The sequence below is a fragment of the Rousettus aegyptiacus genome, unplaced genomic scaffold (assembly GCF_014176215.1).
Source record: "Rousettus aegyptiacus isolate mRouAeg1 unplaced genomic scaffold, mRouAeg1.p scaffold_m13_p_5, whole genome shotgun sequence".
Taxonomy (NCBI): domain Eukaryota; kingdom Metazoa; phylum Chordata; class Mammalia; order Chiroptera; family Pteropodidae; genus Rousettus; species Rousettus aegyptiacus.
Window position 1 is genome coordinate 60,515,424 of NW_023416308.1, and position 14,168 is coordinate 60,529,591.

Genomic DNA, 14,168 nt, shown 5'->3' on the forward strand with positions numbered 1-14,168 from the left:
CAAAGATTTTTTGCTGCGGGTCACGCACCTAGAAAGTGGCAAAGCGCAAGTTCAAGTGCTGTTCTTCTGACTAAGTCTGGCAACTGCTAGAAAGGTAAAAACCGTAAGCATGGAAATTTTGCTTTAATGAGCACATCGCACCACAGAGTCAACTTTGCGCATTTGCATACGGAGCGGATATGACGATGGACTGAGTTTGTGGATAGATGGAAAACATAAAGACGCAGCAACAGCGCCATCACTTCTTTACTTGACCATTAAAAGAAAAATAAGAAGCTATGGGGGAGGCGATAGGGAAGGAATAACAAATAGAGAATCATTATCACTATTCAGAGTAATGGCCTTTCCAGAATTTCCAACACCAAGGTCGAAAGGCCATTTGTAATGAACAAGCCAAGTCAGACTTTCCTGGAGTCACCCTCTCACTGAGTGTGAGGAAGGAAAGCTTCTGCCTCCCTGAAACCAGGCCAGAGAAGATTGTCTCACAGCCAGGTGACAAGGCAGGGAGTGGCTCAGGCGGGGCAAATCTGGCTCAGTTGTCGCACCCACTACTTTGAAGCAGGGTAACAATGCAGGGAGTGGCTCGAGCCAGGAAATCTGGCTCAGTTGTCATAGCCACCACTTTGAAGCAGGCCTCATGGCCCGGGGTTTACTGATGGAAGGATTGAAGTGGCAAGAAGGCTCAGAAATGCAGAGCGACAGAGGGGAAGCAGTGGGAGAACTCAGAGCAGAAAGCATTATGCTGTCCAGGACTCAGGCTTAGTCCCAATGCCTCCGTTTTCAGGGCAGCCAATCTAAAACTCCAGCTCAGCCGCATGATCACTCCCTTCACAGTGCCCTTCACTGCAGTGACTTAAACCTTTTAAACTTTTTATCTTAGGCGCTGCAAGATGTCCTTTGTAAATGCGGTTACTGCAGAGGTTTCTCCACCCACGGGACTGATTGCCTTCCTTGGCCAACAGCAGTTCTCAGGTCCCCAAAGATATGTAACCCAAACCCACCATCCTGAGGTCCATCTTACATCAGAACCCCTAATAGGAGGCAGGCAGACTTTCTCTCATACAGCCCCCTACAGTCAGCATTTGCACAGACACCAGAACCTCGCTCTGCAGTTCTGATTATACTGTTAAGAGAAAAGAGAAGTCCCTCTCTCATCAGCACTGGATGAGGAATAGCACCAACCTTTTTTGAGGTTAAGTTTCCAGACCTCTCTAGACCCAGGCAAGCCTCCCCAAGTCTCTTTTCTTCTTTGCTAAAGTACATCCCAGTGAGGTTAAGTTTCCAGACCTCTCTAGACCCAGGCAAGCCTCCCCAAGTCTCTTTTCTTCTTTGCTAAAGTACATCCCAGTGAGGTTAAGTTTCCAGACCTCTCTAGACCCAGGCAAGCCTCCCCAGGTCTCTTTTCTTCTTTGCTAAAGTACATCCCAGAAACTCACCCATCTTCTGTACCTCTTCATGATGCACCCACTGTATTTTATCTTCAAGCCTGGCTGGGGAGGAAGATAAAATCTCCCCACCTCCCTACTTTCTTGTTACTCCAAGAAGAAAACAATGACTTCACTCCTTATTACTACAGGAAAGCAAAAGGAAGCAACACACACACACACACACACACACACACACACACACACACACTCACACTCACACAACTTCAGTACCTCATCAAGTCTAACTTCCAACTCACTTCCCAGACAGTAATTATAGATCTCCTTTGGACTTTCTCCTCTAATTTTATTTTCCTAAGGGTGCTCACGTAAGAGATCCTTTATTCTGACCCAGATGTTTCCAAAGGTCATACAGAACGCATATTACCAGGTGGTCTATAAAGAGGCAATCGAGCTCAAATGAAAATTGCTATGAATTAAGATGGTTTAATGAATTGACTATTATGGTCTTTACAGCATACTGTGAAATGGGCATAGTATCCACATTTTACAGATGAGGAATCTGAGGCTCTGAGAGGATGAATTAACTCGCTTAAGTTCCCATAACTTGCAGTGAGTCACAGAACTAGGATTGGACCTGCTTGATGCCAAACCTAATTCTTCTAACCACAAGCAGCTCAGCAGTACAAATGAAACCAGGGACTTATGCTACTGCCCGGGATCTAGAATTCATCAGCATTCAACAGTGTTTTGGGAGCTCTATTAGAAACATAATAGCATTTTGCAAACTTGACTTTGGCCCAGAGCTCCAAGGCCTCGCAGCCCCGCGAACTACCCGGGAAAAGCTCCTTGGCGCTGGCCGTGTTCTGGCGGCACCGCGTACCAAGTTTTGGGCTCCCCGAAGTGCAGGTAGTTGATGCTGTAAAGGTCCATGTTCTCCGTGTGCCAAGCGAAGGTGGTCTTCCACATGCCAAAGTACAGGTAGGGTGTGTTGACGCCTTCGATGACAACTCCACACTCCTGCTCCAACAGGTCCTGAGTGGTTCCGAGGTGTCCAAGGTTCCATTGTCCGCGCCATATATCGGTGAATCATACAGGCGGGTTTTCCAATACTTTCGTTCCAAATCCTGAAAATCCTTGTGTGGTGGAGTCCGATATTTTCCACTGTCTGCCAAGCGGCGATACTCCCCCACCGTCATGGCGGCCTTCTTTTTGTGGTATTGAATGAACACACCTGTCCGGCCAGAGGCCACCTGCTGGAGGGGACTGGATCCTGAATTGTGTCTCCAGGTTTCAGTGTTTTCATCAAACAAGGAGTCATTGTTTTTGTTTTTGTTTTTGAACGCCATAATTTAGTTGTGTGTATAAGGGTTTCTTCAAATATTTTTGCTCCAAATCCTTAAAATCCTAGGTGCGTGGATAGTATACTTTTAGCTTTTTCTCAAAGCTGGAGCCGCTGTCCCATCTCCAGGGCTCTTTCTTTTCCTGTATTTAGTAAACACACTCCCCTCCCCCTCGCCACCTGCTGGACAAGAGCGGTTTTTACAATGGTATCAGGCGCCTTAGTCTTCCGTTGCTTAGGCAGGCCCCTTCTGTGCCTGTCTTTGGATTCCATGTAAGCAATATTTTTGTGAAATATTCATTTTTTTTCACAACAGAATGAAATTTATCATTATTTTAAATCTGAGATGCTATAGGTCCTGTTTTTCAGATGCTATGGTTTTAAATTAATAAACATCACATTCTCAAATCCCAAAGTCTGTTCTGAATATAGATGAAGTTGCTAAAGAGAAGCATGAAACCATTATCATGTAAAACACAACAGTAACACATCACCAACAATTCTAACTTGATCTCTTTAAGTAACTACAATTATAAAAAATATTTCACAGCTTGCCAAATCATCGAGGAACTAAATTCTAGATTCAGCGGTTACTTATAGAAAAGAAATGGATAGTTCAGTCAAAATATATTAGTAAGATAGATAGATATGATTGAAAGAATAATTTTATTCAATCAGCTCCAACATAATTCTGTGGTCAGCAGCTCAATTGCAGGTTCCAAAATGTTCTTTTCTACTGTTAGTAAACCTCGGTTTGTTATCTCACTAAAGGAAATTACTTTTAAGGAAAAAAATGTCTTTGAAACCTGAATATGGAAAGATACAAAAACCCATACATGCTTTAATAAACTGATCAAATAAAATAACTTAATCACTAAAACAAAAAGCAAAAGATCCAAACATGTTCAATTCCCTTTCAAAATATATATAGTTTTTGCTTTAATCTCTTTGAATATTTTTTTAATTAAAAAAAAAGAATGGGGGAATAAATAGGCAATTATCTAATAATATGAAATCCTGATTTCATATGAACATTTTCCAAGATCTGAAAATATGCTTTTCCCTTTGGACTCAACCTCCAAATGAAGCAGCATGGATCGATGGTCTAGCTCTGTGTGTTCCATCAAAAATTGAATTCATTCAGCACCATCCCTACCTAATCCATCAATATCCTCCCAAATCAATCATTCATGTCCAACTCTAGTCTACTCCTTCGGTTTCCCATAAAATAAAAAGATTTTATCTGATAAAAAAAATCTATCTTTAAAACTTTCAACATGACAACATAGCAAAACTAGCTGAATACATATGCATATATTTTTTAATAAAATAAATATTCATTTTTAATCTAGGAGAAATGGTAACTCCATCAATTACAGTTTCCAATATGAAAATAAAAAACATTCTTGTTATGGGTGGACAATTTTCCAGTAAGCCAGTATTAAATATTTACTTCTGCTTCTGTTAACCAGGGTGTGGTAATCTGTTCAAGGAGATGCTGTTAACCAGGGTGTGGTGATATGCTCAGGGATGTGCTGGTGGCTGTATAAACTGCCTTTTTTGGGAGCTTGGGGCTGATCTCTTCTAACCCTGCGTGGTAGGCTGGCTAATAAAGGCTCACAATTCATCTCAATTGGCTCCATGGGTCTTGGATTTGATCGCACCACAGCAATTCCCACAACTAAAAACCAAATACTTTAAACTTTTAACTGAGAAAGTTCTCTCTTTCTATTAATCTGATATTTAACAAGTAAAAAAGAAAAAAAAAGAAAAAAAAAAAGGAATGGTACTAGCACATAACCTACCTTCCACTAATCTCAATTCCTGGTTTCAAATGAGGCAATTACAGCACTCAAAGAGTGCTTTCTTACTTGGAGATGGCCTGAAAGGGAGTGGGTTGATATCTCATTAAGATTTTAATTCAATCAGCTACATCTTAATCCAATCCCATGGCTCCACATTGTAATTCAAGATAGAATTAAACTTAAAATTAAAAACCACAAAAAAGTTGAAAGGTGAAGATCCAGAGAAATTTTTAGTCAGGCAAGAGAAAGCTAAGAAATGCTAGCTAGGTAATTTTACATAATCATTTATTCAAATAAGTATGAATCGAGTGACTACAATGCTTTAAGTATCAAGATAGGTTCAATGGAGAAAACAAAAAAAAAAAATGAAGACTTAGATTTTCATGAAAAGATGTTCATTTTCATGGGGAAGATAAGACAAGTAAGGAAGATAAGATAGAATTAGCATTAATGGATTTTGTGGGTCCCAAGCCTGGCTGGTCCCAGGTCTGGCTGTGATCCAGGCTTGTGGCTAGGAATAGGACCCCAGATTTAGAATGTCACATTAGCATAGTCGGGCACCTGTGCCTAAAATATGTAAACATACTTCAGCTTATCGTATCACACATGTGTGGCTGAATCCCACCATTGTACTCTGATATGTGTGGAGCCAGGTGGTTCTCTGGAGAGTGGAAGGAGAGCAAAAGGGGAGCAGGAGAAGCGTGTGCAGTATTGTGCTCCCCACAATAAAGTTGGTGCCTGCTGTTTCATTCTCATGTCAGCTCCTTGTGCATTCTTCCAACTAGGCATCTCACCATTGAACTGTTCCTTCTCTATCAGCTCAGCCCTGACATCTGGCATAGTCTGCAGGATGCGGTGTGTGTACAGTCCCCACCGCTCTGGATGGTTCCTGGGTGCAGGAGACCCGGGTGGAGGACATGGGCCTCCCTGCCTCCCAGTGGTACCCCGTGGCCACGTATCTGGCTACGTGGACACCTGAGGAAGATTGGGGTGGAGTGGATCTGTGCCCGGAGGACGTCCAGAAAGCCCTGGAGATGTTGGAGCCAAATGTCCTGACCACTCACCGGGAGGCAGTGGGTCGGGTGGGCTGGATGTTCCTGGCGGTGCTACAGCAGACCAGCCTGAAGATTCAGGATCAGATTCGGCAGGTGCAGCAGCTACTGAAGCACTGGAAAAGTGGCTGGCAGCAGCGGAACATATGCCTCAGGGTCCTGATGGGTCGCTGCCATCTTCCCGGTCTGGGAGCCCACCGACACTACTGTGGTAGGCATGGTCAATAATAGATATGGCTGCAGGTTGAAGTGGAACAGCCGTTGGCTGGGGTGGGGGGTGGGGGCAAGCTGATGGCACCCCCCAGATCAAAAAGCAAACCACTTTTATCCAGTACACCCCTGTAGAACTCCGGGACCTGATGAAACAGGTCCGGCAGAGAGCCGAGGAGACATTCTGGGATGGCTGCTTTGGCTGTGGGATATCGGAGCCGAAGGGACTGAATTGTCTCTGGAAGAGATGGCTCAGCTAGGCTCCATAACAGTGATACCATCCCTCAGGCAGCCTTCAGAATGTGGCGCACATGGCGCATGGTGCAGGCGATCACTCCTTCATTAACTGGCTCATGTCACGGACAGTGTGGGCCAACCCAGGGGTGCTGCCAGAGACAGTGAGCAGATGGACTACGTACTTAGATCTGGTTCAGATAATTAGGGAGATGGGCATGTGACAGATGATGTTTCAGGCCCACTACATACAAGCCCCGATGGAGAGATATTTACAACCCGTAAGAAGGACTTGCTTTTGACTTCTAGCCTAGCTGGTACTTTTGGTACCATGGCGGCACTGCTGTCCCTTTATGTGGATAGGAGGATCCACGAGGCGATGGTCACTATGGCTAGGATGGTGGACGTGGAAGTGAAATGCAATGAGCTTTCCACCCAAGTGCTAGAGGTACCACCTGCTGCCACTCGTAGACTGGCCAGTGCAGGAACAGAGGCGTGGCCAAAAAGGGGTGCGGAGCAATACCCAGCTCAATGGTCTGTGAAAGTGAGCCACAGGCAAATGCGGTTGGATGTCCTTGGGCAGGGGTCACTGCAGGAAAGATTGAGCAGCGTTCTAATGAAGGGCTGCTGGCCCAGTGGAATCAGCTGTGTCCTGACCAGCAATTCACTCCTATTTCAGGGAAATCCACCATCCGTAAGGTGCAGCTAGCCGATTATCTCCCTGATTAGGGATCAGGCTAGGGCACCCAGTTGGCAGAGGAGCCTGTCGACCTGAGGCCACATGTGGAACTGATTATACAATGGTTCCTCTGCAATGCGCAGAGGGTATGAGCCCTAGCAGACACGAGTACTGACAGCATCCTGCTTTTTAGGAATCTGGACAAGTTCCCTGGGCCCACTGTAACCATAGAAAGCTATGGGGGTCAAATCATTTGTGTGCAGCAGGACCCTGTGACATTGGGTATTGACAGATTACTTCCTCGGACATACCAAGTGTACATATCCCCCATACAGGAGTACATTTTGGGGATTGATATTTTGTGAGGCTTGACTATGGATACCACTGCTAGTAAATTCCATCTTCACTTCTAGGTGGTGAAAACTATTATCTGGCGACAGCCACACCATGCCCCACTGGTGTTGCCTCAGGCCACCCAGGTAGTGAACACGAAACAGTATCACCTGCTGCGAGTCTATGAGGAAATAGCACATACTATAATGGAGCTGGAAAAAGCCGGTGTTATTCGTCCCGCTCATAGCCCATACAACTCTCCTGTGTGGCCAGTGAAGAAGCCTGACGGCTCCTGGTGCATGACGATTGACTATTGGAAGCTGAATAAAGTTATGCTGTCCCTACATGCTACCATGCCAAATGTCATGGACATTATGGACCGGTTGTCATATGAACTTGGATGATACCATTATGTGGTAGACTTGGCAAGTGCCTTTTTCTCTATTGCCATAGCTCCAGAAAGTCAAGAACAGTTTGCCTTCACCTGGGAAGGGAGACAGTGAATGTTCCTCATCCTTCCCCAGGGCTATCTGCACAGCCCTCTCCTGTGCCATAGTCTCGTGGCTCAAGATTTAGTCACAGGGAAATGACCACCCGCAGTGCACTTGTATCATTATATTGATGATATAATGCTAACCTCTGATTCTCTTACAGAACTAGAAGCAGCAGCCAATGGCCTGTGAGAAGCTTTCGCCGACTGGGTTTAGGCAGTCAATGAGAACAAGCTCCAGAGACCTGAGTTCTCTGTCAAATTCTTGAGAGTTGTCTGGTTGGGCAAAACAAAAGTAATGCTGCAGGCAGTGATTGATAAAATATGGGCATATCCCTGACCTGAGACTGTGAAGCAGCTCCGAACCTATTTAGGACTGCTAGGGATTTGGAGACTGTTCATCCTCCATTTGGCCTCCTTGATGTGTCCCCTACACCATCTAATGTGACACAGTGCCCAGTGGGATTAAACTCCCGAGATAGAAGAGGCCTTTAAGGCTACAAAGCAAGCTGTAGCACAAGCCCAAACTCTACATCTACACATAGTAGATCTAGCACTCCCTTCCCTGCTTATGGTGCAGATGGATGACATAGGGTTTGGATGGGGCTTGTTGCAGAAGCACAGTTCCCAGAAGGTGACAATAGGCTTTTGGTCCCAGTTGTTGAAAAGCATGGAAGTGCAGTATTCTCTGATAAGCGCGGAAGAGCGGTATTCTCCGATAGAGGAACAACTGGCTGCCATATACACAGCCCTGTTGGCCAGTGAGGCTATCACTGGCCATTATCCCTAATGGTGCAGTCCATGTAACCCGTGGAGTAGTGTCTGCAGTCTTAAGGAAGCCTCCTTGTACAAAAATTGCACAGACCCCTATGTTGTCCAAGCAGAGTTCCTGGCGAAGCCTGCTGAGATGGGAGACATGCCAAGTCCCTATGTAGAGGATTGAACTCCCATCCTTGAGGATGCCTGGTACACAGATGGCTCGTACCATGGGACAGGTAGTAAAATGATGGGGGCTATCATTGATGCGGGCACAAACACAGTTGACATGTCACGATGCTCCTGGTATGCTGAGCAGCACCCAGAGAGAACGTGGGTATAAAGAGTACCCCAGGGGTGATGCCCCGTGGGGCTAAGCCACTCTAGAAATGGCAAGTAGATTGTGGGCCGAAGATAGCACCCTCTGGGCCAGATCCTGTACCGTGACCCTGTAGGGGTGGAGTGTGGGTCCCAGGCCTGGCTGATCCCAGGTCTGGCTGTGATTCAGGCCTGCAGCTAGAAATAGGACCCTGCATTTAGAATGTTACATTAGTGTAGTAGGGCACCTGCACCTAAAATATGTAAACATACTTCAACTTAATATATCGCGCATGTGTGGCTGAATGCCACTATTGTACTCTGATATGTGTGGAGTCATGTGGTCCCCTGGGGAGAGGAATGAGAGCAGAAGGAGAGCAGGAGAAGACAAAGCATAGCAGAAGCACAATCCCCACAATAAAGGTGGTGCCTGCCATTTCATTCTCATGTCAACAACTCATGCATTCTTTCAGCTGGGCATCTCACCACCTAAACCTTCCCTTCTGGATCAGCTCAGTGCTGACAGATTTGAATACTGACCACAGCATTTACTAAGTGGTGACCTTAAATATTTTATTTAACTTTTCTGTACAGTAGTTTCCCTAATCCTGGGAGAAATCCAAGACCCTCCCTTCTCCAGTGGATGCCTGAAACCACAAATGGTACCAAACCTTACATATGCTACATTTTTTCCTATACATACATACCTATGATAAAGTTTAATTTACAAAGTAGACACAGTAAGAGATTAACAAAATAACGAATAAATGGAACAACTATAATAATATAAGTAAAATGAGGCTTACTTGAACACAAGCACTTCAATACCTCAACGGTCAGTTTGATAATCCAGATGGCTTCTAAGGGGCTAACGGGAGGGTCGCACGGAGTCTCTGGATGAAGGGATGAGGGGTACAGAGGGGCCGGTGCAAGTTTCATCATGCTACTCAGAACAGTGTGCAATTTGAAACTTACAAATTGTTTATTTCTGGAACTTTTTATTTAATATTCTAGGACTGTGGCTGACCGTAGGTAAATGAAAACATGGAAAATGAAACCAAGGATAAGGAAAGACTCTTGTAATTCTGCTTCTTCAACCATACGAGATAATAATAGTCTCTACGTCATAGGATGATTTTGTGTATTAAACAAACTGCTGATCTTGATGCTTGGCATGATCCCTGGCATACTGTCTGTGCTCAAGAAGTGTTATAAATTGAGTATCATAGTAGTTCAGAAGAGAGAGGTTTGAGATAATTAAGGAGCCTTCATCAGTAAACAGGGGTCAAGATCATCTGCCTAAAAAGAGAGTAGTAATAAAATGAAAGCTCTGAGAAAGGTAGAAAGTTTGAAACAGTGTCTGCCTACAGGCGACCATTGACATAAAAAACATGAACAGTCTCAAGGAAGTTTTCTTCTATCGTTCAACGAGCTCACCTCTCAGTTCCTTCCCTTCTCAGCTTTTTAAATGATCTCGGTTCCACCTCAACCGAGTCACCCTTGTAATTTCATCTTTTCTGAAATTTTGATTTTAAGAATCTTTAACCAAGGCACCCTACCCTTTCAGTGTGTGTACAATAGTACCCAACATTTTTTTTGGTGCCTAATTAACATTTAGGTAAAATTGACATAAAATTACCTATTTTAACTAAATCTCATCTATTCTTATATTTATTTTGTTCATTTTTAAACCTAAAAGCCCTCCAGAAATGCTTATTGTCTCCCAGATATCCACCTTAGTGCTTTACATATGCTAACTCACAGAACCATCATGTCAATCATATGAGATGGGTGAGTTTTGGCCTGTGGGCTCTTTCCCTTTATTTTTTACTCTTCCTAGATGTACTTAAAAGCTCTGATTGAGTTCTGTGTTATTATCCCCTACTCACAATCACAAGCTCATCTCCCTCACCTTCCTGACTTAGAAGGATTAGTCTGCCTCTTCACTGCAGAAATGCTCTTGAATGTGTCCCAAGTATCCAAGAAGTAAAATCTGGAAAGCACAGAGTCCTGCAAGGGTGAAGAGTAAGAAAAAAAGAATAAGAATAACTAGCCTCTACCTTGGGTTTTTCGAATACACAATCACATCGTCTAAAAAGAAAGTTGCCATTTCCCTTTCATCACTTACAGCTCAAGTATTTTTCCATTCACTGATACTTCTAATTCAATTTTAATATATGGCAGAAATATCTCAAATAATTCCCTCTTAAGTAAAATACTAACTTTGGGGCTAAAGCAGCTAACTAACTAAATAGAGAAAATGATTTCATTTTAAGGAAGAATTCATTGATTCTATGAGGGGCTGGTGTTTAAAACAAGACTAAGTGTTGATTCTTGAAGATGCAGATCTTTTCACCTCCTTCTATATTTCTTTTTCCTTTTATTTTATATTTATTTATTTATTTATTTATTTATTTATTTATTTATTTATTTATTGTGACATTGGTTAATGAAATCCAATAAGTTTCAGCTGTACACTTTAGCAGTAAGGCATATATATATATATTTACACTGTGTGTTCACCTCCCATAGTTAGATTTCTTTCTGTTACCACATATTTGACCCCCTTTACCTCATCTACCTCACCCCCTCTCCTTACTCCCTACCCTCTGGTAATCACTAGTCCATTGTCCATGTTCATGACTCTCCGTTTGTTCGTCCTATTCATTTGTTGCTTTTAGGTTTATATCGAACATATAAGTGATGTCATGTGATTTTCAACTTTTTCTGTCTGGCTTACTTAGCTTAGCATGATTATCTCAAGGTCCATTCATGTTGTCACAAATGGCAGTATTTCATCTTGTCTCATGGCTGAATAATATTCCATTGTGTATATATATATGTACCACAGCTTCTTTAGCAAATCATCTGTCATAAGACACTTAGGTTGCTTCCATGTCCTGGCCACTATGAATAATGCTGCTATGAACACTGGAGTGCAAATATTGTTTTCGGATATGAGTTTTCAAGTCTTTGGGTAAATATCCAGTAGAGGGATTGCTGAATCATACAGTAGATCAATTCTTAGTTTTTTGAGGAAACTTCATACTGTTTTCCATAGCGGCTGTGCTAATTTGCAGTCCCACCAGCAGTGTATGAGGGCTACCTTTTCTCCGTATCCACTCCTATTGATTATACACCTATTCTAATAGGTGCAAGATGGTATCTCATTGTGGTTTTGATTTGCATTTCCCTAATAACTAGTGATGTTGAGCATCTTTTCATGTATTTGTTGGCCATTTGTATGTCCTCTAAGGAGAAGTGTCTGTTCAGGTCCACTGGCCCTTTTTTGATTGGATCGTTTGTTTTTTTTGTTGTTATTGAGTCATATGAGTTCTTTGTATATTTTGATAATAGGCCCTATCAGAGGTGTTGCTTGCAAATATATTTTCTCATTTGGATGGTTATCTCTTTACCTTGTTGACAGTTTCTTTTGCTGTGCAGAAGCTTATCAGTTTGATGTAGTCCCATTCATTTATTTTTGCTTTTACTTCCCTTGCCTTTGAGGTCAAATTCGTAAAATCCTCTTTAAGTCCAAGGTCCTTGAGTTTCATTCCTATTTGTCTTCTATGCATTTTATTGTTTCAGGTCTTATATTCAGGTCCTTAATCCATTTTGAGTTAACTTTGGTGTGTGGTGATAGACAAGAGTCTAGTTTCATTCTTTTGCAAGTGGCTTTCCATTTTTTCCCAGCACCATTTATTGAAGAGGCTTTCCTTTCTCCACTGTATTTTTTTTTTTTTTGGCTCTTTTGTTGAAAATTATTTGCCCATATAAATATGGGTTTACTTCTGGACTCTCAAGTCTATTCCCACTGTTCCATGTGTCTGTTTTTCTACCAATACCATACAGTTTTGATTATTGTCACTTTGTAGTAAAATTTGAAGTCAGGCAGAGTGATGCTTCATTCTTTTTTCTCAGGATGGCTTCGGCAATTCGGGGTCTTTTGTGCTTCCATACGAATCTGAAGATTTTTTTGTTCTATTTCTTTGAAAAACGCTGATGGGATTTTGATGGGGATTGCAGTAAATCTGTATAATGCTTTAGGTAATATGGTCATTTTAATTATGTTGATGCTTCTAATCCAAGAACATGAAATCTTTTCATTTCTTTGTATCTTCTTTGATTTCTTTTAATAGGGTCTTGTAGTTTTCATTATATAGGTCCTTCACATGTCCTTCTATATTTCTTTTTTTTTAAATGCCTATAGCAGTCTGGCTACAGAGTTCATAGAGTTAAACATTTTGTTTTTTTATTTCCTGTGTTCCTCTCGTCTACAAGTCATTCAACTGAGAATTTTTAACTTTCCAGAAAGAAGCCCTCTATATTTTCTGATTTTTAAAATTAATGTCTAGTTTTATTGTATGAAAATTAGAAGTCTGATTTTTTTTCTACTTTGTAATTTATTGATGTATTCTTTCCACCTAAATATAGTGTCAATTTTGTAATTGATCTATTGGCACTTGACAAAAGAGAGTATTCTATTACCTGGTGCATAAATTCTACCTTATTGTTAACATTGTTTAAGTTTTCTGTATCCTTAAGCTTGTCTATTTTATCCATCTTGCAATAAGTGAGGTAAAAGGGAATGCTGAACACCCAATTCCAGAAATGAGTTTATTTGTAGGACAACCTCCCAGGGTCCTGAGCACTTTTGGTATTGGTACATTGGAATTGACTGAGCCCCCAACCTGGGGGATCTGATGCTATCTTACTGTAGATAGCATCAGATCCCCCAGGTTGGGGGCTCAGTCCTGCAAGACCACCCTCAGCCCTTCTGACGCCAGTCACAAGCCCATGTACTTCTGACTGACAAGCTATAAATCAGAGGTTCCCGTGAGCCTCTCCATGGATTTGATTAATATGCTAGAATGTCTCACAGAACTCAGAAAACATTTTGCTTACTGGATTGCCGGTTTGTTATAAAAGGCTCAGGAACAGCCAGATCGAAGAGATGGATGGGGCACGTATGGGGAAAAAGGAACTTCCACGTCCTCTTTCCAGGGTCCCCAGTTCTCCTAACACCTCCACATGTTCACCAATGCAGAAGGTCCCCGAACCTTATCTTTTTGACTCTTTACGGAGGTTTTATCCCAACTGATTAAATCAGCGCCAGTTGGTGATTGATTTAACCTCCAATCCCTTTCCTCTCCCCGGGATGAGGCTAGGGTGTGTAGGGTGGGACTTAAAGTTTCAACCCTCTAATCACATTGTTAGTTTCTCTGGTGACTAGCCCTCATCCTTAGGTGACTAGGGGCATCCAAAGGTAATGTCATTAACATAACAAAAGACACCATGATTGTTCTCATCATTTGGGAAATTCCAAGGGTTTTAAGAGCTTTGTGCCAGAAACCAGTACTAAGACCAAATACGTATTTCGTATTATAAATCACAATATCACATAAAAATATCCTATTTTTAATGCGCTTCTTTTGTTTTGTTTCTTATAATTTATACTTTATCAAAGTTGCATGGATATTTGTGACCACCATATTTCCAAAGTGAAATTTAGTCTTTAGCATTATAAAGAGCCCTTCGGTGTAACTTCCGGTCTCAATTCTAAT

General features: G+C 42.3%; 1 protein-coding gene across 1 annotated transcript; it reads right to left on the bottom strand.

Annotated features, from left to right (window-relative positions):
• Positions 1-1,874: 1,874 nt before the first annotated feature.
• LOC118600330 (lysine-specific demethylase 4D-like) lies at positions 1,875-2,807 on the bottom strand. The gene is given in 2 exon segments (XM_036221158.1): positions 1,875-2,452; positions 2,455-2,807. Coding segments are annotated over 2 exon segments (516 nt in total). The 5' UTR covers positions 2,735-2,807; the 3' UTR covers positions 1,875-2,216.
• Positions 2,808-14,168: the final 11,361 nt, after the last annotated feature.